Source organism: Stigmatopora argus, chromosome 5, assembly GCF_051989625.1.
Source record: "Stigmatopora argus isolate UIUO_Sarg chromosome 5, RoL_Sarg_1.0, whole genome shotgun sequence".
NCBI classification, from domain to species: Eukaryota; Metazoa; Chordata; class Actinopteri; order Syngnathiformes; family Syngnathidae; genus Stigmatopora; species Stigmatopora argus.
In genome coordinates, this window is record NC_135391.1 from 10,046,152 (window position 1) to 10,073,002 (window position 26,851).

General features: G+C 39.7%; 1 protein-coding gene across 2 annotated transcripts in view; it reads right to left on the minus strand.

The window, feature by feature from the left end:
• LOC144074077 (single-stranded DNA-binding protein 2) overlaps window positions 1–24,594 on the minus strand; it is a 39,203-nt gene extending 14,609 nt beyond the window's left edge. Inside the window, exons 1-4 of one of the 2 annotated variants that reach the window (XM_077600215.1) lie at window positions 24,430–24,594; window positions 7,568–7,640; window positions 2,948–3,009; window positions 2,772–2,856 (exon numbers count right to left, since the gene is read on the minus strand). In XM_077600215.1, the coding sequence (XP_077456341.1) occupies window positions 2,772–2,856; window positions 2,948–3,009; window positions 7,568–7,640; window positions 24,430–24,485 (276 nt within the window). In that variant the 5' untranslated portion in view covers window positions 24,486–24,594. The remainder of the gene's footprint in view (window positions 1–2,771; window positions 2,857–2,947; window positions 3,010–7,567; window positions 7,641–24,429) is intronic. The other variant, XM_077600216.1, reaches the window with a different exon arrangement.
• Window positions 24,595–26,851: the final 2,257 nt, after the last annotated feature.

Consider the following 26,851-nt stretch of genomic DNA (forward strand, 5'->3'; position numbering starts at 1 on the left):
CGACACTTCTTTCAAGTCAGCATTCCCTTGTATTTGGGATTTTCGGCACACGGCGGCAGTGTGAACAAATAAAACAATTGCAATGAATTGAGCAGTATATATATTTCACTGCAAATTGTTTCCATCAGTTTGTTGAGCAAATTGAATTATATATAATGAGGTGCTAGTACAGCAAGATGGTTTAACAGTTGTAAAATCCACCTGAAGAAAAAAAACAAGGGCTACAATGCAGACCACGATAAAATAATTACTTTGACATCCCCATATTTGGACCACTTGCAAAGCTTCACCTCTCAGGACACTCAAAGCCATACAATTCTCTTATAAGCCTATTTTTTTACCCCTGGGGAGACTTTTTTTAACCAACAGCTTGCTTCCGTTAATAAGCACTTTCTTATCAGGGGTTGCACAGCACAACCAGTACACGTGTCAGACGCTGATAATCTCCTCAATTCCAAGAGTTTGGTATCAAATTCATGGGTCCCAGCACAATCTGCGAACACTAATTTTCTTTGCGATCTTGAAATACCTGCCTCTTTGGAAGAATATTAACTCACTAAGCCGATTTTAGTACAGTGAGACAATAACACTCGGAAGCACATGTTAGAACATGCATGCAGTAGACATTGCAATACTGTATATAAATACAAATCATACTTAATTCCATTGCATTAAAGAAGACACATTCTGATAAAACTGCCCTTTTTTCCTGCCTTACCTTAGAATAGATAAAGCCAGAAACACTTACATTATAGAATGTATCTGTTGTTAAAAGCTCTACTACACTACTTCCAACACTAAGACTGTTCAATAAGGCCACATCTTAGTAATGCGTTTAAAAATATTTGTATGACTTCATGGCATCTCGCAAATGGAATCCATTCATTTACTTTTGAGAACAGAATTTACTAAGCACTTAACAGAACTGCAAACGGCAAATCTGATGCCTGAGAATAATAAAAAATCAATAAGATTGCATCTCACTCCACTCACTGGGTTTCAATGGTTTTGTTCGCCTGGAAGAAAAGCCTTGCCAACTATACTGTACACATCCGTAGTTAAAGGATTCTATTTGTGATGCAAAATGCTGGAAAATTAGTCCTCGAAAAGAACTAAAAAAGAAAAACAGTGCCAAAAATTCGCACTGGTATTCATTAGAACTTCACTTCCTAATTAGCTACCTGCAGGTAATTACATTCACAATGTCTGATTAAAATCTCTGTGCATATCCAAGTGGAGAAACGACAGACAAGGAGCCTGCTGAAAATAGAGCTGCAATAGTCTTTTAACATTTACGGCAAATGTCTTCTTGGTTATAATTGAGCAACAGTTACAGTATGTGACAGGTACCTCTGATTGGATCTCAGCAGCTGTGTGGAATTGAAGGTGTTGATTGAAACTGACCTCACAGTTATTACAATGGGTCTAATTGTACTTCTCTGATTACATCCCTGCAGGAAATGTAAAATCCAAGTCATTAAAAAGATTATGAGTCATTCTTCAATTGATTCTGATCAGAGAAGAAAATATTGCATTGTTTATAGTTGATAGAGTTGTCTTTTGACATGCTTTTTAATGCTGAAAATTGATGATTTTTCATCATTCCCTCCATCTTTCCACCATTCTATCCTTCTTTTCTGGCCCTGTGAACGAAGGTCACACTGCCCTCCGGCTCGCATCAACGCAGCCAAAGGATGACATCATCCCATAGCTGCCTCGTCCTTCGTGTGACTACCATATTCATCACGCTGATCATCAGCAGCATCACCTGCACAGCACACGAGCACGCAGTAGCACACACGCACACACACACACACATACACACACAGATACACACACACACGCATACACGCACACGCACACGCACACACACACACACACACACACACACACACACACACACACACACACATTTTGAACACACTGTATAACCCACAAAAGGAGATTTGGAGAGTTGGAAGATCCTGCTGGGGTAGGCAAAAAGTCCTGACCTGTGCACTTCCTACTATACATCTCAATAAAGCCCATCCCAGATAAATGTGATGAGTCAGTCCGGAGGATACACAGGAAGAACAGAGGACTGAAGACCATCAATGCACTTGTCCTACTAAAACTTGCCTGGAGCAAAAAGGACTGTAAGTCTGGTAAATTTATGTTTGCGACAAATGTAAGCATGGTGCGAACTTTTTGTCCTCACGAATTTAGAGGAAAATAAGATTGATGCGCATTGGAGCCTATTATGGGGAGAACCTGCAAACTCCACACAGGGAGGAAGGAGCCCAGGATTAAACCCAGGATCTCAGAACTATCAGATGGAGATACTAACCACTCTTCCACTGTACGGCCCTTCCTCTTAATTGGTTCGCGGAAAAAAGTTAAAAAATTACATTTGGACATGCCTGCTTCAGACATTACAGTGTGTTAAATTAAGTAAGTTAAGATCAGTGCTCAATGATTTTTTTTAAATGTCCCAAATATTTAGTTGACACCAAATAACACATTATTTTTTTTAAATGTTTTAAACTCCAGATTATGAATAATTTGGTTTTAACTATAGTTCATGATTAATCAGCATCTCACCCCACAAAATCTTTAGATATCAGTTAGATGTGGACACACATATTTGATTATTATTTCATGTATTCCACCGCACCCTGTAGTGGGAAGTTAAACTATTCATAGAGGTTAAAAAATATTAATTAATATTACTATTAAAATATTAATACATAAGATAAAATGATCAGTAGTATTCCTAATATTTGTTGACTTACATAGTCATGGAAGGCCTTGGCTTCACTGGAGTGATCACATGTCTCTCTTCTTTCCGGGGCTGCACAGTACAGGTCCCAGAAAACACTGCAACATAAAAAAAAACATTTTATTTGAGTCATATGTCCATAACAGAGATACAATGATCTCTTTGATTTTGAAAGACAATAATACTTACCACCACCAAGAGTGGAGAAACCCTGGAGGTTCTCCTAACGTGATATTTTTCTCCCATCGGATCTAGGCAAACCATGAGAAAAAAAACAGTTGCTTTACCAAACACGGACCAACAAATAGGACACCTGACATACAGCGGAATTGTGATGTTACTTTGTCATTACATGCAGTTATGTGGTGGTGAAAGAAAAGAGATATAGAGAGCGAGAGAACAGAAAAGATCTTGAGTGGATAGGTCAGTCTTTGTCTGGGATTTCTGTCTATTCACAACAAGCTGAGGGTGTGTTGGCGGGGAGATGACGTTATGAACATGTGCAAACCTGAGGAGGAAAGTAAAACACGCCAAACACATCCTTCTTTATTTTTCTCACCTGTATATACATTGGCACTGCATCAAAAAAGTAAAAAAACTTTTCCCAAGAAACACGTCAGTATTTATGTAAATTGCATGTACTCTTTTTAAAGAATGTGCATTCTACTCATTTTTATATATGTGGAAAAAGGTAACTATATAGGGAGAATATAATGGCATCAGAAAGGTACAGGTAAACAAATCACTTGTTATATACTACAGTCCTCTATGCATTGACTCGGTGAAGGTCATTGACTAACACAGTGATGACGTCAACCCATGTACTTGAAGCTGATTTATGTTTAGACAGCGCGTATTTAAAGACACACTCTAAAAGTCTGCAGCATCACGACCAAACTGGTGTGTTACTAAAAATCTAAATCATCTTGGCTGTTGCTAAATGGTTTAAACATTTGATGTATCAGGGAATACTGAGTCATCTGTTTTAACAGAGTCGAGACTGATAACAGGAAAACAGCGGAACATTGCAATTTTAGTCAGACTGTCTTGACCTCAGCTGCAGGTCAGACTGAGACTTTTAGAGGAATGCTATGCTTTGAAGCTCATTGGTAAGAGGGGAGGAAGGAAGCGTCTCTCTTCTTGCATGCTTCAACAGCTCCAGCCGAGACTTTAGTTGCCTTACAACATTAATGTGGTATGCACTGGGACTAAAACAGTATAGTTACTCAAGTGTATGGGGGACACACTTGCACATGGCTGGATAGTTGGGCAAATTGGATGAGTGAGTCGACAGCAGTGTGTCTTGGGTTGGTGTCCAGCTGGGCAACCAGATTCCATTACAGTGGTACCTCGTCATACGACCGTTCGTCCAACGGAATGCTCGTCTTACGGGGGAAATTTCGATCGAATAATTCGCCCATGATGCGGTCAAAGTTTCGTGATGCGACCAAGCCAGGTTGCCATGGCATTTTTTTTGGCATATCTTTCGTGTATAACAATATTTACGAGCACCGGATGAGCTATTCAGACCAGGAAACGCACAACGCGCATGCGCGGTGAAAAGAGGGCTTTCTGGGTAATGAAGTATACTCGTGCTCGCAAAAGTATCCCCGGTAGCAACTCTATCATAGGCGCCGTTCGATGGGACGCGAACACAGATGCTACAAGCTAAAAGGAGCCGCTAGCCAGCTAGCTCCCATGAGAAATCCGACTCGGATCGCTGCCGCCTGTGCGACGAGGAAACAGAGTCGTCTGAACACTTATGGCTCCGCTGTCCGGCCTTAATGACCGAACGCTACCATCGCGGCTTGGGCAACTCCCTGGATGAACTTATCCGTGTTCCAGTGGCAGCCCTAGCGCTGCTGAGGGTAATCCTCAGGCGCCTGAGGTGAAAAAGAAGAAGAAGAAGAAGAAGAAGATGAGCAGCGGGGCGATCGCTGATAAGACTGCTTGCTGCTCGTTGGCAAGTGGTCGTGCGTTCTCCGATTGTGAGGATATTTGTGTGCATCATTTTCGGAATATTTTGAAGGGAATAGTACGACAGCAAACAGCCCATCGATAGCGAACGTGAGGGTGGAGTGTTTGTTCTGTTTACGAGTGCGTTGTGTTGAGGAAAAAAAAAAACGAAGCCCCTCTCACCTCGGCGAAATCCGGCCAATTTTAGTTAGATTAAACACTTTATTTCTATTAAACCACTCGTTATTTATTACTTTGTCAATATATGGCGAATTATAAGAAATAAAACATTTTTTTTCAATCCAATATCCTGTTTCTGGTGTTTTTTTCAGAGAGTTGGAACGAATTAAATTGTTTCCCATTCATTTCAATGGGAAACTTTACCTCGAGTTACGAGTAACTTGTCATACGAGCTCAGTCCCGGAACGGATTAAGCTCGTATCTCGAGGTACCACTGTATTTGGTACATAACCTATTCAGTGTATGCGATACGTCTGCAATGAATGAATCTAGCATTTTAGTTTTACTCCTCAAACTATATGAATAGCTGTAGAGTCAAAATGCAGGATGTTTAAAATTGACAGTAGAAGTGTTCGTATTGCATAGTCACATCCAAAAAACTCAAAATGTACTGCTGATTTCACCACCTTCAATCTGTCTAGTCTCAAAGGTTGTAGCATTACTGCCTTGAGTAAATCCTGACTAAAATATAAAATGTTTCTCATAAAATGTTTTGTTTTAAAATTGAGTCGAATTTTCTTTTATTTCCCCTACGGTAAGTTTTCTCTGGTTTAATTCTCCTCTTCTTCCTAGTCTTTTTTTCCGTCTTAGTCTCCATGCTCTCAAATCCCCTTCTCATTCTGCATATAAAAAAGGTATACAGATCCTGTGTTCTGCATGACCAAGCAGTTGAGCAGGACAGATTATAAAGACAAGAAGCTGATTAGTAAGGGGGTGAGGAAAGAGGCATCTCTCTCCTTGCATGGTTCAACAGCTGCAGGAACTCTTGGGATACAAATTATGCATCTCTAACTATACAAAAAAAATTAAAGAAGCAACAATTAAAACGAATATCAAGTATGTAAGCCCGGTGGCGCCAGTGGTTAGCGTGTCGGCCTCACAGCTCTGGGTCCTGGTTTCAAATCCAGGTCACGTCCTCCTGTGTGGATGTTCTCCACACTGGCCTGTGTGGGTTTCCTCCAGGTACTCCAGTTTCCTCCCACATTCCAAAAGCATGCATGGTAGGCTGATTGGGCACTCTAAATTGCCCCTAGGTATGGGTGTGAGTGTGCATTGTTGTACGTCTCCTTGTGCCCTGCGATCGGCTGGCCACCGGTTCAGGGTGTCCACTACCTCTGGCCCGGAGTCAGCTGGGATAGGCTCCAGCGGTACATGGTCGATTGGTTGCCGGTCTTTTGGTCGCTGATCTTTTGGTCGCCGGTCTTTTGGTCGCCCGGAAGGTAAGTGAAAATTACCATTTAAATCGTTGCTCAAATTCCCTAAATACAAACTGTGAATTACTATTTAGTCATACTTAATGCACTAGTAATTATTAGGCTAAAGAAAAGCTCCAAATTTCCCGGACTTTTATTGTTTTTTGTTGGAGAACTTGTTAAGACCCTGACTGACGTAGCTTCTTAAAGGGACAATGCATGTACATACAAACTCTTATACACTCACACGTTGGCTCATTGAAACTGCTCATGGCCATTGTTGGCTTTTATTGATGCGAAGACCGTGTTGTTTTACCTTGTTTTGTCGCCGGTCTTTTGGTCGTCGGTCTTTTGGTCGCCGGTCTTTTGGTCGGGGCGACCAAAAGACGGCGACCAAAAGACCGGCGACCAAAAGACCGACGACCAAAAGACGGCGACCAAAAGACCGGCGACCAATCGACCGCACACGGGCTCCAGCACGCCCTGTGACCCTAATGAGGGTAAAGCGGTTCAGAAAATGAGATGTGATCAAGTATGTATTTTAAAACAATTGATTGAATTCACATTTGGAGGTTAACATCAAAAGTTTAACTGTAAAAGGCAAGTAGTATTTTGGTGCAACATGCTTTTTTTAGTCGTTTACTTCCTTGTGTATATAAACAGATGTGGATGATAAAAAGTGGATAACAGATCTTCAATGTTGTGTTTTTCTGCACACCACTATCCCAGCTAAAGTTGAGCGTGTGCCAGTTGTGTACAAGGCTGTGTTTATTCTTGTTTCACATTAGCTAATGCATTCCCACATTCAACCTAAGGACAACTATCATTTTCATGTGGGAGGCTGGGGGGTTCGAGTAGACACACAGCATAAAGTTAGAAGGACAAGCCTATGATATAACCTTTACCATCCTCATTTTCATTGTTCTCTTTCACCACAAGCCTCGATCTACTGTCCTCTAAAATGAGAATTTACTGCTATTTAGGCCGAGCCACCAGAATCTACTGACCTCCTTCCCACCTCATCCCCTTTTTACCTCATCTAAATTACAGCAAGGACACACTTGTATCCAAGGAAGAGTAATAGCGGTGGAGATAAGGACACCAGTAAGAGAGGAAGGAAAAGAGGAAACCACAAAGGACAAAATGAGCTTTTAAGGACATCAGTGAATGATGTCATAGAAAAGACGCCGGCACAAAAACGTCATGTTTAATGCTTCCTGGCTGTAGTTCGGCTACTTGCAACGCAAATGTTAAAAAAGCTTATCGGCTGCTACAGACGTGTTGGCTCAGCACATTTTGTCCTGGCTAATTCAATCAGCTTTTACACTTACTGGACACGCCGCACGAGGGTCGGGCTATTTGTCAAAGCGTTCTGAACATTGCACGACATACGCATGCACAACCTTTCTTTGTGACTTACCTCTGAGAGGAAGGTCTGTGCTGACTTCTGAGCTCCCACATGCAGCAGGTACTCGTACACATACAGCGCTAACCTGCACATAAAGGACAAGGGTGATAGAATAAATCACATTGTTCATGATACTCATGCATCTATCGTACATTAACTTATTTACTGCCATTGACAGCGACAGTGATGAATAACTGCCAGCCATAAATGGATTGGAGATCTTTCACTGTCAGTGGCAGCAGATGAGTTAAAAAGTACTGACAGCGAGAAGAAATCGGAGCACCCGAAGAAAACCCTGGCAGGCAAGGGAGAGAATATGCAAACTCCACTCAGGAGGGTCGCAACCTACCGGGTCTCACAATTCTGAGATTGAGGGTTCCATCCCCTACACCTTCCTGTGTTGAATTTTCTTGTTTTCCTAGATCTAGTCCAGACTGCTCTTAAATTGAGGTAAAAATTAACTTCTAGACTGTCTGCCTGTCTTAAAGATGATGGACCGTGCTCCACTCTACTGTGCACACAGGTGCGTCTTCTCCTTTGTCCCTCTCCCACATTGCCATCTATCTTCTTTGTCACTTTCTTCTCAGTTACCGACTGTCTCTGAGCCAACTTCCATTTCACCCTGTAGTGCTACGCATCTTTTCCGTCCTGCCATTCTTTATATATTGCGCTTTTGATGTCTGGACGAGGAGACAGACACAAAAAGTTTTTGAATTCTGCTTGCTCTTGTGGCACTGTTGTTCTCGTTGAATTGTGATGGATTCATTGGGATAAATTTTCCACTTTTGAGCGTGCGTGTTGAAGTTGAAGTGGCCGAGCGGGGCACCACAGGACTTACTGGTATAGCAAAATTGAGTGGTTTTACTATGCGTGATTGAACAAATAGAATTAATAAACACGGTAAACCTTCAACCTGGAAGTTGCCATGTGTCTCCTTCAAACTTAATTTAAATAGAAAGGTAACTATGCAGAAATAAATCAGACATCAACCCCCCTCCCCTTTGCTTTTATTCAACACACAGCAGCAACATTGGGCATAGCTGGCATAGGAGTGATAAGCAGAAAGCAAAGCAATGCTCTATGGAAGCAGCAAACATTAACGCTTGCTGCTAATTTTCTTAAAAGATGTGTAAAACAACTTGGAAAACACTAGCCTAGTTCACGTTGCGCCCTCGTTGTTAACTTCCCACTTGTTCACTTGATAAAAAGCCCTCAGCTCAGTGGAAGTGGACTGACAGACACTCAAAATACAAAGCCTAGATAAGCTTTAAGGATTAGAGAATGGGGACTGTTCAAGGTTAAGAAACCGGATTGGACATAATGAAGTGAGAAAATTATGGCTTTTGCTATTAAACAAACTATCAGTTTGAATAATCTTTTTCTGACTAGTTGGGGCAGAGCAAATGGACAGAATTTTGGAGTACTTTGTTGGATACATTCTACACGTGTTAATTGTATATAAACTGGAAATTAGTTTTAGATTGAGAAAAAAAAGCACTTAGAACTAATTACAAACTTTGACCAGGGAAGAGGGACAACCTCTTTCCCTTTTGTTCGTAAATGTGAGGTGCCTGTGTGGAAGTGGAGGAGGTGAACCAGCTGCAAACTCCATGCCTGACCTTTTTCTCCTTCATATTGAAGTGCTTGGCTGCTCTCTGCTTCACATCTAATCAAATTCATTTTTGGATCCAACATGAATCATGGCTGCTTCTGAGAAATAGGCAACCAGCAAAAGCAGATGACTTAATTTAAATATAGTGATCACATGCGAACCGTCAACCATGTGAAATTATTTTAGAACTTTTTCCACTTTGGTAAAACTTTTTTGGGATATTAGGATTATATTCTAAATGATGAAGATTCTATACCCCTGAGATACTGTTTGTTCTCACTTACGAGAAAGGTAATGATGTAGTGTCCACTAAAATAGGCTTGAATTGAACACACAATATGTAGAATTATATACATTTGTTGTTTAAAACAGCAAATTTTCTTATTTAGCCTTTTTTTTGTTTATTTTTTTAAGTTATTGATTATTTTGGATCAAGTTCTGGACTCATACATAAGTTTGACAAAAAATCTAGAAATCTGTGAAACTTGTATTCCATCGATAATTAAATTACAGATTAGAGATTCATAAATATTTACCAACAATCATTATGGATATCCCTCGAACCCATTATTGATCAAATACAAAGAACTTAAATGCATCTATTTAATAGATTTTACATCATTACAATGTTTAAAGCTAATAAAAATACCTCAGCAATAAATACTGAAAATAGAGTTTGAAGAAAAAAATTGGCAAATAAAATAGAAAGAAATAGGGACTCAACATTTAGAACCAATGGACAGAAAAAAAATGTAAGAGGTGTGCAATAACAAAAAAAATGTGTCAATATCAATTAGTGTCTGCAAAGCAAATTAAATCAAGGTTATTAAATAATTGTTAAAACACCGATTAAGATAAAAAAAGGACAAACAACAACAGCAACATTAATTTAGAGGACTTAATGATTTACTGAAAAAAGAGACTAAGAGGATAAGTGCCTGTAATTTATTTGTTTACAAAAGGTGCAGCAGAAACATTTTAAATTTTGGACTTCTTGTTCTTTTATGGTAAATTAGGTATGACCTTTTGAATTTCTGACATGTAATGAAGATAAATTGAAATGTGGGATGAAAAGATAGTTACACTGACAGTTGGTAATGTGTTCTATCACGAGATGACTTTGTGACAATGTCATAGATTTGAACTCGATAGAGGTCATTTAAGTTACACACCGAGAAACATAAAAGACCAGCAACAACAACAAAAAACACGGGGCTACAGATGTGCAGAAGGTAGGGTGAAATAAATATTCATGAGAACAAGGTATGTTTGTGTTCTTAATGTTGTACTTTGGCTGCAGCAGCCTACTTAGCAAAACAGTGTGCTGAGGCCTCCTTCTACGTTTGAACACAATTTGTACATCGGTCCAACATTAAGGCTCAAGTCGATTGTGTGTTTCTAGAAAAAGTGACAAACTTAGCCCAAGTGCAAATTTGTATTAGTGCATTTCCAGAGATTTAGAGTAGAAAATGAACAATAAATTGCTAAAAGCCAAACCACTACTATTATTTTCAACCCTTAAATGAACAGTAAGGATTAAAAGCAGAACTTTGTAATTCTTCTCATGAACCTGTTATAATAACGTCAATACTTCATGGCCAAAAGTCCAAATTCCGTAGTAATGCATTACGAGAGCGTTCCATGCGATGAATTAAAACACTATTGCATAAAGATGAAATAATGGAAGTAAAATCCTCTTTCAACTAGAAATTCTACCTGAAATCACGTTGCTACTTTTCTTTGTGAAACTAAAGTGAACCAACAATAAATGTGAATACACTTACTCTACTTCACTCATGCCATTCAACAGATACAAAAGAGCTAATAGTTTGAATTCCACTGAGCTCCCGGCATTTAAAGACACATCACCTGTGGATGACATGAGCCCTGGCCGCTACGCGCCTGTGCTTTAGACAACTTTGGTCCGAACAGAGAGGCACTCGCGCAAACGAATGAGCGGTGATCAAGCCAGTGCGCCCACTGAGGACAACCCTGTGAGTGCGGACCAAACACTTTCCCTGATTAATCAAGGCTCGCAGCACGGCTTTATGTGCCATTAAGAGCCACGCTAAATGTCTCCACTTCATTCATTAAAGTAGAGCATCCTCTGCGGGTCGGAGGAGCTCTCCAGGAAGGCAGACGGACATGAGAGGGCGCCGGGGCACGGAGGAGGAAAGAGGCAGGGGCACTGAGGCAAAATGAGCAACAACAAATATAGACCCATTACTATGCTGAATAATTCATTTTATATGCAGTGCTTCAGGAAAACATCAGTGGAAGAAAAAAACACTATAACCTTTGGCATCTTTTTCCCCTGTTTGTTTTTCGGTGAATTGTATCCTCACAATATTTATGAACAAATAGTCTAGGAATTTTTAAGACCCTCAGGCCAAACACTTGATTAGGAAAAAACAGGTTGCCACTGATTAATCCCTGAGGCATTATCATTACACTAAAGCATAATTGAATTTGTGCAGCAAACGACTTGGTACAGACAAATTCACGGTAGTGGCTATGTTCAGTACCTGAATGTGAAGAAAATGCGTATATAGTGATGCATGCGGTCCAGGAGGAATAGAAAGATGACATTGTATTGTGATATATGTGAGCACCAATGTAAGGAAAAACAGAGAGCGTGAGAGAGAGAGAGAGAGAGAGAGAGAGAGAGAGAGAGAGAGAGAGAGAGAGCAGAATGTAAATCATTAATAGAAGGAGCAGAGAAGCACAGCGAGAGGAGGTTAAAATGGGCCTAAATAGGAGTAATTTTGCAGCCTGTAAGAAGATCCAAGCAGCAAAATATTGTTAACATGCAAACACGGTGAGAATTTAGATCTCTGAATGAGATGCGCTTGGTGCATATAACACTGTATCTGAAAAGATGCCATTAAAAATGTTAAACGGCAATGTGAAAAGATGCTGTTAATATGATAAATATCTATATAAGACAGACTTTAAGATGGTATTTGCCTTCATTCGCTTAATCTTAACATCTTAAACAATTGTATAGATGAATAAATTTGAGCTCTTCCACTGTGACTGCATGTAGTATGCAAGTTTCATTTTGACTGCCACTTATTTTATTAAATAAATAAGGGGGCAGATAACAATTTAATAATAATAATAATAATAATTTGGTCGTGTAACCACAGCAGGTCTTTTTGTAACTTTTTGTAGACACACTACAGACACTTTTTTTGACAGAGTCCTCAACTAAAATGAAACAATTATTAGAAACAAGATGGTCAGTGGCGGTCCGGTGGTGCGAGTGCTTATTGTGTTGGCCTCAAAGCTCTGGGAGTCCTGGGTTCAAATCCATGTCACATCCACCTGTGTGGAGTTTGTATGTTCTCCCCGGGCCTGCGTGGGTTTCCTCCGAGTACTGCGGTTTCCTCCCACATTCCAAAAACATGCATGGTAGGTTGATTGGACACTCTAAATTGCTCCTAGGTACAGGTGTTAGTGTGCATGGTTGCCAGTCTCCTTGTGCCCTGCGATCGGCTGGCCACCAGTTCAGGATGTCCCTTGCCTCTGGCCCGGCTGGGATAGGCTCCAGCACCCCCCGCAACCCTAATGAGGATAAAGCGGTTCAGAAAATGAGATGAGATGAGAAGATGGTCAGTCTTCAACAACAAACACTTTGGAAGGACATTAATTTGTGAAATATTCAAGCAACAAATACAAGCACTTGTACCTCTTATAAGGGCTGTACCAGATCTATTCCAAGCATTTGTTTTTGCTTGCTCATTTTTATAGTGATGGGACATATTATACCGAATATGATAGTTCCTGTAACCATTAATCAGAACTTCTACAAAGCACCGCATTTTGTTCTGGACAATCCATGCAGATCACATAAGAAAACCAATCAGAAGTAAGAAACTGCAGCAAAAGTTTCAAGCAACCAACCCAGAGACTGCCACGACTTCAGACTGATTTCACTCTCCTACCTGCTATATTAATCAAATTGATGTTTTCGATTAATCTCCAAGAGGATTTGCACCATGTGTATATATCACTGACTTTTCACAGATGCATCTCTAATTGGCATTTTTGCTGATGATCATAAAGTGAATCTATATCTTCCATTACGCTCCCAAGGAATCCCCTGTGGTCTTTCTAATGGCTTCTGCTAAATGCAGCATGCTCGTACTGCGATTCCTATAAAGTGTTTTCTCTCTGAGGTTCCTGCATTGATGTCAGCGGCAGGTTTGCGATGTAGCTGAGTGTTGGGAGGAGCAGCCAAAAGTTCACTGTAGCTTTGAAGATTAGCAAAACACGTCATAATCCCGTATGGAAACAGTCTGAGGGGAAGACATTTGTAGGCAAATAAACTTGGTTTCATCAGCTCATGTTTCTTGTTTTGTCTGTGCAAAAATTGTCTTAACGCGCAGCTTTGCTCAGCAAATGTTTATCATTTTCCTCATCCCCGTCTTTATTCCGCAGCGCAAAGTGATTCTGTCTGCAGTCGGTTTTTTTTCTTTTTTTCTAAAGGTTTGGACAGTTCCATTTTGGCACAATACAGCCATGACATCATACTGATGAAGGATGCCTATGGAGAAAGGTTTCTCATAATGAGCTAGGGGTACTTAAAAGTAAAGACGGAGCTCTTCGTGACCCCCCCAAGCGAAGGAAAGAATTCTCGAGTAGAGAGGTCAAACGTGAGAGTTTAAGTCCAAAGAATGGTGTTCATATCCTGATGGGGAGGGATAGTCAGGAAATTATGTGGCTTTTGGCTCACCTTTTGTTTACATTTCATTAAATTCATTTCCCAGAATTGGGGATTTTGAGACAAACCAATGTCAAATGAAACGGCGGAAGAATCAAGTCAAAAAAGAAAGATCAAAAAGAACATGTTCTTTTTTTCTTATAAAAGAAGAATGCGTTCAGTTGAAGTTCAAATCTTAATGCCTACCTTCTGTTGTGTGACAAAATTATTATTTCGACTGACTGGGATGCGCAGAGATTTGTTTGTAAAAACAAATAGATACTACTCCCAAAGTTAAAAATAGTAATATATATCGACACTGTCATAATAATGCAACTTCGAGTTATCGTACATGACTATTGTACATACTTTTTACTGTACATAACAGTATCCTGTACATGAGCAACAAGAGATTGGTATATTTGACTGATTGTTAAAAATGTGGTGGTTTGCCATATTCACTTTCAGTTAGCCCGTGTTTCCTAGAAAAACATGATTAAGTTTAGTTTAATCCATGCAACACCACTGTGGCACGATTTCCCCCTTGGCACGAATGGCCTGCTCATTACAACCTCAGTTCACACCAAAGTGAGATTTTCCCAGCTATTGAAACAAAAAGCAATGTCAAAAATGCCAATTAATTAGAATAAAGCAAATAAATTGAAAATCTACTCAAACGCCACAACTCTAAACAAAACCAAATATGGAGGCATCTGGTCATCAGTGAGCTTGTAAATGTTTGTTCCACCGATGCAGTTTAACAATCCATCCCCCATGCATAGCTAAATCCACCAGAAAATAACATTATGAGAACACAAGTATTTCCATTTTGACAAACTGATTAAACAAAACATTTTGACAGATGAATCAATGATACCCTGCCTCCGCCGACAAAAGTGGAATGTAAATCATCTGTACTTGCTCTGAATCTGTAATGGGTGCTACTTGGTAGTTATTTCACAAAACACTATGAATGACAAGATCAATTGCAACAAGTACTTGCAGTAAAGACTCTCATTCATCTTGTATGGAGACCAAGAAAAGGCCAGTGAATCTCTTTGACTGCTGAGTCCTGCCTGTCGACTGGTTGGTGGGCTCCACGGCAATACTGGCAGGATGCAGAAAATCAGTGTGGCAGGAATTAAGACTTGAGCAGACAACACAATGAGAAAAGACAACTCTAAGCAATCACCCTCACACAATGAGGCTCAGTGAAACAGTTGTTGTTCTGTCAGCAATGGCGAGACTCGGCCGTCTCGCAGCGCAGACGACAATGCGTGGTGCTGAGATAACAGGAAATGCCAGCTTATCGTCGTGCAGGCGCAACAGACGCAAATGGCCAACAACCAGCAGAGTAACGAAATTATAGTTAAAACCAATCATGGATTTATGACGTTAACATTTTCTATGCTAGGGAAGAAAGAAAAGACAAGAAGGGGATCAAACGGGGCTGTGTTGAACACAAGCACAGCTGAGTGCATCACTTTCTTGATTTGAGTTCCATTTCAATGGCTTTGATTTGATTAGATTGAATCACCTCTCGTGGGAAATTTGTTTAATTTCACACATGGAAGAACACAAAGGAATTTTAAGGGGAGATTTTCTTCTACAACTTTTTATCCACATCAGTCCAGCTTCTTATTTTTATAATACACAAAACATTACCATTAAAAAAACTTAGTAGACAGTAAGACATTGTGTAAGAGCAATAATTGCACAATTCAAAAGCATAAAAAAGAGCAGTCTCGCAAGAGGGTTCTAAGTGAACAGAATAAATGCTTAGTTTTCTTGTTACATCAATTATTTCTGAGCATGGCTGAAGCTACCATATCAGAGGTGCGTTTAGTGGTTTTCTTGGTTTTTACAGAAGTTTGTGGTTCGAAACCAGCATCCAGTCATGCTGTGTGGAATCAGATTGATGGTTAAGAATATGGCTGGCAAAAATGACATACTACTTTTCTTTTTTTTGATTTGTCCTTTCACTTTAACAACCATAAAGTGATTGAGTTTAAGCAGAATCATAGCACATTTCTGCCAATTAGGATTAGACAGAAGGAAAACGTTACCCTAAAACAACTGCGAGTTTACTTGACCAAGCGTATCCTTTTGATTTGGTCAACTTGGCAAACTTACATATACACACTAACAAATCGAGTAATCTAAATTATACTGCCAGCCGTCCCAATTAAAATGCTGATTGGCCTGATCAATTTTGGACACGACACTTGTATCATTTTGACACGATTACTGTGCCTATTGTCACTGTCAAGCACAAACCTTGGTCAATGAAACAAACAACCATTCACCAAGGGAAATTTCATATTTTTCACAAATTGATACCATTGGTTTGTCCCCACGAAATCTGTTTTTTTTTTGCTTGTTTTGTTTTTGTCATTATTATCCAGCTCAAAACTTTGAGAATACCTTGGGAACTCATTCAATGCATGACAAGTGCTGTAAAACTTGCCTCTCCCCTAATACGGCAGGCGTGCGACATTATGTTGCCTTAAAATTTAAAGTCCAGATAGTACATTTTTGACAGTAATTAGTGTAAATATAGTAAGGTTACATGCAAGTGAGGCTCCTTTCTTAAAAATCAGTTGCTGTGATAGGTTGGAACAAAAAGTATTGGTCAGCCAAGAAGGAACGTGCATCCATTTTAATTTTGTCTCATTAAATTGCTTAGTCAGCTCAGTGGTTAATTTATGGCATCGTTCATGGCTGAAGACCTTACAGAAAGTGGTTAGAAAGATGATGTAACCAGCTATTCAAGGCCTTTTCTCTGGTCAGGAGATTGTCGGGAGCGCAGAATTTGATGGGCTCAAGAACTACAATACCATTTTTTTAATATAGCATATTCAATTACAAACAAAAACTAGTGGAATTAATGATTTAACATGATTTAGGTGTAAATATAGTATGCATATAATTGTAAAATCAATTCAGAATACAAGAGGAAGAAAATTGTAAAGCCTTCGTTTTCAACATTTACTGTATAGAATTGTAAAACATGTCTTGGAAAATGAAGACTAAAGGATGTTTCCTTGGTAGTATTTTACTACTTGTTCTGTATACCTGAGAAATGAAATGTGAACTGGACCTTGAAAACTCCTGAGCAAGGTGATATGTGTGCTTTTCTAGAATGTCATCAAGGATTTAATCGAGACTGGAGGCCAGACATTTCTGCGCTGTCAAGTGAGGATGGTAAAACTGAGGAACTCCTATGCTCACCCAAATACACAGTGGCTGCGAGTGTGAGTTTTAGAAACAAAAATAGTGGCATGAGCAGAAAGAACAGTCAGTGTAGAAAAAGGTGACTGCATAAGTCTTGGGCAGTTGCTAAGCTATGGCGATCATGCATGCTTAACCTCACACGAGCATCAGTCCCTTGTATACCAATGACGATGGGATATTACCAGCAGTTGACCCAGTAAGCTACAGTATATGTTACCAAATGTACACAGGTATAAATCGGAATACATTTACACGTAAAAAAAATGACGTTTTGTTTAGTATTAGATACGCTTGAAAATTTTGTGAGCTTCACATCTTGGAAGACACCCTTCAAAAAAATGTGGAAAGCTGCAAAGCAGAGAAATGTATTTAAGGTTTACCAGATCCCCAGATTTTAGTTTCTATGGGTGCTATAATGTTAGGGGATTATAAAAGTGGCTTCCCCACTAAAAAGCTTGATTTTATGTTTGTTTAAATACATGCTTAATTTGTAGTTAAACTTTTAACTCAATTTTGATGCTACTGCTGCTTAACAGAAATATTGTAATGTCGGCTAAATAATGTACGTTAGATTTCTTAATCCATGTCTGGCTGTCTGGTGTTTGCAAATGTTCTTTTTATATTGTAGCTCAAATTACAGGAAGTGTTCATATCCCTGGCGTGCTGCTGCGGTTTACAGTAGAGCTGTGCACATGTGGCATCTCCATTATGCAATGCAAAACTTCCTGAGAAAACCACAAATGGTACCGCTAACAACATGACAAACAAACCACAACAGTCTCACCTTCAGTGAAGTCTTATTATTGGAAAAGTGTGGCATGTGTTTCTTTACTGAGCGCTAAATGACAATTAGACATATTAAAATGGAGGTAAAGAGAAGGGAAGGGAGAAGTGTAATGGTGGGTTTCTAATTAAAATAGAAGCACTTGAGACCACCCATGGACTCTCATGGGACAAACATTGATGAATTTGGTCGACCATCTTTTCAAATGAGTGACAAAAGATTGTGAGGATGCATCGCCCTCCTTTTTTTCTTGCTCCACTTCTCTCTTTCAACGTTCTATCTGAAGCCGAATAAGGTTCTTTGGAGCCTTGATCCATTCCAAAAAGACCCGAGGCCTACAGCACCCAACTACAAGCTCCCTTTTGTTGACTGACACATCTTCCTGCCCTGCTTCTGTTTGTCTTCATCAGAGGAGTGCAAAGACAACACAAACATTCAATGGGAGATTGCGACTGACTTTGGTAGTAGCGCTGAGTTACTCGTATGCTCTGGGGATGCCAGTGATGAGAATAAATGACAGCTTTTAGCGTGCAGTGTCAAAGTGTTGAAAAGGTTCAAATTTGTTCAGTGACAATTTCATAGCGTGTTATATCACTTGTGACACCGTTATGTTCCATGCAAGTACAGCATGATTAAGACAAAAAGATACCCGGTTAAAGACGTAAATATTATTTGAAGTGTCTTTAAGTCTTGGAATTTTTTTAAACAAAATATAAATAATAGAATAGAATGGAAAAATAATAGAAATTCAGATGTAAAAAGATACATTATGCAAGTTTGATGCTCATTGCAAAATATGCACAGGCTGAAAACCTGGTTTTATGCCCCCACGTATGAGTGGGTATATATATATAATAATTATAGCACACACTCTATTCTGTTGCAAGTCGGCCTTTTACTGTGATTTGACTTTATATAAAATACTTTTTAACATAGTTTTTTTAATATTCTACTGAATGTGTTAGCATGTCAATATAATCTTTCCAGGTCCTTCAAACTCAGTTTTGCGGAATGATGCCAATTTTGTTTTTTATTGTGATTTCCAAACTGTTATAATTGTGGATTTTCACTGGTTTTGGCTATGTAATGATGACGGCCTATTGTCATTCCCATTAATACAGTAGAGGCAGCATAGAGAACAGATGGAGATTGATTATGAGGGATGAAACATATGGGGAAAGTACTGTAAGCAGACAGCTCAGATGGGCTTATGGAGTTGCAAACACTGCGTGTTCACTGCTGTTATCCAACACACATTAACACTGTCTACCACAAGGCCTGCTGCTTTAGGCAGATGGGTTGGGGGGGAAAAACTGTTTTCGCCACCAGTTATCACCTTAAACATGTTTACAACTGTCAGTTTCACTGGTAACAAACACTTGTTAACACACGCTAGACACCACTTCGTGGAGCACATCATCATAATTCCACCAAATTACACTTGTTAATTTTTTCACTCAAAAACACACACTGATGTCACAACTCGACCAAACTCAGAAAAACTTCTAACTCACAAAGTTTTTTTCAAAAACAACTAAGAGAGAAAAAGATTTACATGGCCTCATTCTTTTTTTTTTAAATCATTTACTTTATATGTCACTTTAATAAGCCCTCCACTGCTGTTGTTCTCGATGTGATTTACAGAAGGCATACTGCAGTGAACAGACAAAATATGACCACATTCGGTGGAAGGTAGTCGCCTATGGATAAAAGTAGCTCAGTGGACACAGGTCAATGTGAGTATACGTTTATGCGTGTGCATGTGTTGTGTGTGCTGCTCTAATTTCACTACAATTTTTCTGCATAGACGAGAAACTTCCAGCATGTAATGCGCTCCCTCGGCCTGTTTTATGCTTCAACGGAATCTTACAGGATGAATTAAAAAGTGCCTTGATTCAGAAATATTTGAGGTTTTGCTCCTATATTGATGTTTCAGTCATTTCATTGATCTGTCTTACTATTTGCATTACTGTTTACCTGCTATAACATGCTCCGCTGCTACATAGCAGAATCTGTAGTTTATGCAAATCATTTTCACAGGTTTCCAGAGGAAAAAGAGAATTATGCTCGCACTGCATTTTTTTAGCTGTTTGTTCAATGCCGGAAAAAAGTAAAACACATTACCACTTATTCAGGAGCTACTGTTGGCCACAATTGTAGACTTTTCAAATTATATTTTATGGGTGCATTTTTCTCTTTGTAAAAAGTGTCTTTCAACTAATTTACGTGTTTAACATGAGTCCGTGCATTTTATGTAAATGTGATTACACGTTGAAAGTATGGTTTTGATCCGCACCAGAGTTTGCTGGTTTGCATTCACACAAGCCCAAAAGGTGCACGCCACTAACTTTTAGGGTTTAATCCGAACCAAACAATGCAGATGATAATACGCCGTTAATCACGAAGATGCTGAGCTCAATGTCAGCCTTTGGTTGCCATAGCACCCAATGAGCACGTGTAATCAAGATGAAACCTTTGAGTAAAACCATAAACTTTTGTTAAGGGGGTTTGCCTGTAAATGTCACTTTTTTGTGTTTTTAATCCCGCTATAAGGTCATTCCCTGATCAACAAACACCGTCGGAATGGATTTCTAAGCCATTCACCTATCGCTGAGATTTTGATAGCTGATTGATACACAAATTATGGCTTAAACATGATTCAGTCCCAACTCTCAAGAGCACCACAGCAACACTCACTCCAGCCGTTTGAAACAGTCTTGTTGCAAAGATAAGTTTATATTAAGTCGTTTATGAAATGTAAGGCTTTCACAAATCAACTCCAGGGGAAATTGTGAAAGGAATATTTTCTGTAAGGATACAATAACTGGGCAATACCCAACCTTTAGAAGGCAGAAGCTAATGGTTTTATTCTGATCATTGCTTTATGACGCAAACAAAATATTAGGAGCACCTCTCAGTATCACTATGCAGGCTACACAGCGAAACACAACCCTTAGAAGAGCACTAAAATAAATCAACAGCTCTCTCCAATAAAAACAGAACATTATGATGTTCATAAAAAGAGGATTTATAGTTCATTTTAATGGTGAAACGATCAGAGCTACGTGCACGTCATCTGTTGTCTCCTATGTTGTGGTTGTAATAATTTGTTTTACTAATGAGCACCTATCACTCAAAGAAAAGTCATTTGAGGGCAATTAAGGCCAACAATTGAGGATGTTTTCTTTTGTAACGTCTCTGTTTTATTATTAAGAACAAAGAGTTTTTCTGACCTTTAAAAACATTTGTGTCTCAAACAGACTGCATTGTTTACCAATATCAGTGAAAGAGAACATCTCATTCACATGGTGCAGACCATGAATTATTTTAAGGACATATTTTATGTTCGTGTGTAGCAAGGACACGCGGCACACATCAGATGAGCAGTTGTACGGAGGTCAAACACATTTAGATTTCAAATGCATGTATGTGCGCCCGCACGGGTCCATCCGGAGGTCAACACTACAACCAATGAACTAATGATCCAGCAAATTCCATCACCCCAGCTCATTCCTCTCTCTGCTCTCTCTCTCTCTCTAATCTGTTGTCGCCCTCGCTCACTCTTTGATGGCCCGCTGTGCCGCAGAAATGAGAAACAACGGCTCGGCAGCAGCGGTAGGACCCGCTCTGCCTCTCTGATACACGCCACTGATAAACAAGGCAGCTTGTTAAGAATGAAATTAATCTCGCCCTTGCCTGCCTTTTGCCTTTCGCGCCGTTTCCATCTTGTCAGACAGTCCTGTATTTTGTCACAGCCTTGGCAGTGGTGCACAAGATAAGCCCTCCCTGCACAGATAACTGAAAATTGAGTGTAACGTATATAAAGCAAAATTAAGAAGTTAACATTACTAAAGGTTATTGAGTCGCATAGATTCAACAGTCTGGAACCAGACACACTGAAGGTAAGTTACATATATTTAGTAAGTAATAGTGAGTGTAAATGAAGACTTACGGGGGTGCTGGAGCATATCCCAGCTAACTATGGCCAGTAGGCAGAGGAATAGGGAGAACATGCAAACTCCACACAGGAAGGCCGAAATTGAACCCTTGATCTCAGAACTCTGATGCAAACGTGCTAAGTCTATATGAGTTGAAGTTGAAGTTATGTGCATTTACATCAATATTTACAATATGTGTGCATTTGTTTGTGTTTTTTACCTGGTGAAAAGGAATAAACAAATGAGAAACTCAACCACTTATCCTCCATTGATGAACTAAGATGGTATTTTAGTATATTCAGGTAGTCAGCTGAGTTCATTCTTTGAGCACAAAGTGTTGCTAAATCTCAAACTGACCAATTGCAGCAACTCCAGACCATAACACAGGCTTGTAGTTGGCACTAGGCATGATGGTTGGGTGCATCACTTCATCTGCCTGTCTTCTTACCCTCATGCACCCATCTTTTCTGACAAGGTCAATCAAAACTAAACATGGCTGTAATACATACATCTATTCTACTTGGTCTCAGACTGATTCCCTTCATTTTGTAAGACAAAAAATGCAAAGTTCTAACAATAGCATGGAAGCAAACTGAGAGAAAAAAGCCGCAGTATTAAATCCTGTCCTTCTCATATTGATCAGGGAAGAACAGCAACTCAAGGAAAGTAGATGAGCAGACAATCAGCATGCTGGGAAAAACAGCTCAAACAAAGCAAAAGGCCGTCATTTCAAGCAAATGAATTCCATAACACAAAGTTACACATGCAGACACAGGAAAATAAAACATACTTCAAACCACAGAATTAAAGGTAGTTAGCTCTCATACTAGTTTTAAGACTTAATCTACTTGCTGTAGATGGTTTCCCTGGAACTTTCACACGTCTAAGATCCAAAGCAAACACAATCCTGACAGACAGCAATCATAATACTGAGACTTTAACCTAACAGCAGAGTTCGGTTTTGTCACCGGAGGTTGAGGTCAAACCAGTCTACAAGCAAGGGAACATGTAGCAGCAAGTAATGTAAGTATTCAAAGCTCCTTACAATTGTTATTTTCCGTGGGGATGCGTTAATTGCTGTGTTTGAACAATTAGGTCGCGAACTGGGGTAATAGGTTAAATATGTAGAGCATTTATAGCTTGTATATATTCAGTAAAAGTTTCTATCTTGATAAACCATCACTTGACAACAATCAGCCACTTTTTCATGCACTAATATGGTGGGTTATCATATGTGAAGTAAAGTGAAGATTTGGTGTAAGCAAAAGGAAAACATGGAGAGTATGAGGCTCGTATTTCTCTACTCAGCATATGAAAAGACAACTTTTTTCTTAGTCTAAAACAGCTATTTAAATAGGTGACACATGAAACGATTAATTGTTGAAATTTATCACAGGAATACAATTAGTTACCACATGAAAACAGAGCATTTTTTTTCTCTAAAACAATTTTATTTTTTACAGTTTAACGATGCAAAGCGAATGGGTAATTTGGTGTGAAACAGGAACTTTACTCTGAGTAAGTTGTCGATTAATGGAGAAAGTAACTTGCACATTTTCAACATTCAAACAAAAACATCTGTGCAGTCATTGGCCAAAGCTATTGGCTAACTGATGCTGAGTGATGCATCAGTTAGCCACTAGCTTGTCTGACAATCCCCATTAAAAACAATCTCACATTCTGATTCACAGTATAATGTTAACTAATATCTTTCAATTAGTGTGTGTGTTTTCCCTGTCATTAAACACAAGGACATGAAGAGGAGCAAACAAAGTACTTGCATTTACCTGGCCCTGTTGGAAAGGACTTGATACCTGTATAAATAAAATAAATTTTGAATGTATCTGTTTCCTCTGTAATTATTTAAACGTTTGTTTAGAGGTTATTGGTTCTAAATTATGAAGTTGAGTGAATATTTCAGTCCCTATAGAAGTATTGTGTTTTACTAACTTAACCAAATTAACATTAATTCTGTGTAAGGTGTCAGATTTGCTACAGTGTAAACTGTGTGCGATAATTTACAGGTTCGGATTAAAACTGATAAACTGATAAATGAGTACAAATTATAGTTGAGGAGACAAATGTGCACAAGTATCCTCACTTCTTTGACTGGCCAACAAAACACAACGCCTTTCAAATGAAAGTACTATTCTGAAATTTTGACATCAATATTAGAGATAGAATAGGATGAGTTCCCAGAATTTCAAGCACGCGTCCATGCGCCAGACCAATGCGCGCATTTCCTCCACGCGGATCCACAGCGTCTAGTTTCTCTTCCGAATGCAAGAGAAATGGCATCTGTCAAGCAGCAGCGTGTTTAAAACGAGTGCGCAAAAGCCCCTCAGAAGTTACCGGAAGAACAAACATTGAACTCTGCATTCCATTCCACTCAATGCTGTCAAACATCAAGGAGAAAAGCTGTCCAATCTTTCTTTTTTTGGGGGGTGAAAGCGAGGGAGCCATCAACTTTCTGCGCCTCGCCGGAGCAGAGAGCCATGCCGCGGCTCCTTATGCCCCTGCGCACGGCTGCACGCACACCCGCCCGTCGCCCCCGACCCCCTCCACCCAGCCCCGGTTTCCTCCCCTATAAATAAAACTTACTTTTCCCTGGCTTGGCTGTCGGACGGCACGTTGCTGCTCTTGCCTTTGGCGTACATGCTTGCAGAGAGCTCCGATTGTCACGCACCTGTCAACTCATCACAACCTCCTTGGGCACAGCCCCGTCACCATGGCGACACGAGCAGCGCCCGTTCCTATTGGATGCCACCCCCTTAGAGGACCGCCCATTCACATAGACCACGCCTGTCAAACGAAGCCCCGCCCCTACCCTCCCTCTCCTGTCTGTCTCTTCCCTTTGCTTTCCATTTCTGAGGTCCGTATGTCTGTCTGTCTGTCTGTCTGCCTGTCATTTCTTTCCTGATTGGAAAGGCTCTTCTGACGCACACACAAAAACACGCCCGCATGCACGCACGCACGCACGCACGCTCGCACGCTCGCACGCACATATCCTCCCTCCTTTCGCTGTGCAAAGGGGGATTTGAAACCGTCCAACAACTGGCTTTGGCTGCTCCTTTTTACAATCACACTCTCAGTCTATACATGCGCACGCCCGCACGCACGCACACAAGGGAGCGTGCATAAAACTCTTTGCACGTACAGGCTGCTTCACAGCTGTGCTTATTTACTGTACATGCAAACATGTGTGGAGAGCAAACATGTTGAAAGACAAAGGCATGAAAATGTGACATAACAGGGTAAATAAAAGTGGGGGGTGAAATGTGCATGGTAGAAAAGAATAACGATCATCACTATAGAATATGAATCGGATGAGACTGATGGATTGACCAGCAGAAACAAAAAGAAATGATCCGTTCACTACAACCTCTTCAAGTTTTTTTTGTTTTCGTGCTTACAGTCGCCTGCATAGCAGGTGAAATACATTCTCTATAGGGTTTAAATCTGCTGATAGACATTTGGCAATTTATGAATATTCAGAGCATTCCAAATGGCTGTATTGCTAAGACCAGTGTCTATAAAATTGCTCTGATTCAGTTAATAACATGAAAATTGCTTACATCAGTTGGCTCTAAAACTCAGTTTAGGAAGACAATGCAATACAAAAGTTTACTTTTGTAAACTTAACCTTTTTGAAAACTTTAACCTTTTCCTGTTGATGCGCATTGAAGAAGTGCGCGTATTTTTCAAAATTGGAGACAACTAATTTCATTTTTTAGAAGTTTTGTTTAATTTTGTATGATTTATTTTGTCTGTTTAGAGAAGCTTGTCTCTCCATTTGTTATTAAAGTGGTGGTTGAATAACATTTTCGAATGAAGCTATGTTAATGTGAGTGAAGAATGGTATAATTGTTGCTTTTCATGCATGGTGCTGCAAATACCAAAATGTCCCTTTTGTACCACGGCCCAAGTTCCCGGTAACATTGAAGGCATTCGAGTGCGTGCATTCCCAGTTCACCCCAATAAATAGCAAGGGCCTCAAACATCCATTTGTTTCTTATTATTCTGAATGTCTGATGTTTTTTTGGGTTTTTTTTTGTTTGTTTTGTTTTATCCAGGAGGTAGACTTAATACAGCATGATAGCCACTGTGCCAAAGGTTGGCTGGACAGTGTCATATCTATCTGCTTATTGTTAGCAACTGTTTGCTGTTTTAAGTGTCATCACTCACTTTAACCTTTTCCTATTGATCTTCATTCAGTTTTGCATGTCTGTTTGAGGCTTTCTCTTTCAGGTCCATGAGACAGTTAATCAACTGCATTTTCTCCCCATTTCTTGTTTCTGTTTTGATGATATTGATATGTCACTTAGTATCTATCTCTACTCAATAGCCAGAACAGGCAGTACTTTGTGATATATCCTTGTGATAGTTCATACTCTTTGCACACTTACTTGTATCTCTAATGATTTTTCGAATTGAAATGATTAGTGTACTGTTATTCATCAATCCTAAGCTCCCCTTAAAATGTTTGTCACATGTTTTAAATAGGAAAAATAGGAAGTGATAGTTTTACATTATACAAATATTCTATTCAATGCATATACCTAAATACACAACTGTATGATCTTTACTTGTGCAACAAGCTAAGTTGAAATGATAATGAATGACTATTCTTTCAGCCATTGACAAATAATTATTTGATCTGCAACAAGAAACAGGTGCTATGCCAAGGTGCGCCCAATCCGTGCAGTCAATAGCGAGGATGATCCACTTCAAAGATTGTCACAACTCCATAGAACATAACATACATGAGAAGAACAAGGTAGGCCACAGCATGGCACTATTCAAGTTGTGAAATAAACACTACAGGCTGTTACAAAAGGGCTGATTCACGCACAGTAAGCTCTTTGGAAAAAGAGTGTGTGTGCAGGTGTGTGTGTGTGTGTGTTTGTGCGTGTGTGTGTGTGTGTGTTTGTGTGTGTGTGTGTATGTGGAAAGTAAGGGCGCAGTACAGGGACAGCAGTGTTTATGCTTACGCAATGCTCCTGCGATGTGACCCACTTGGAGT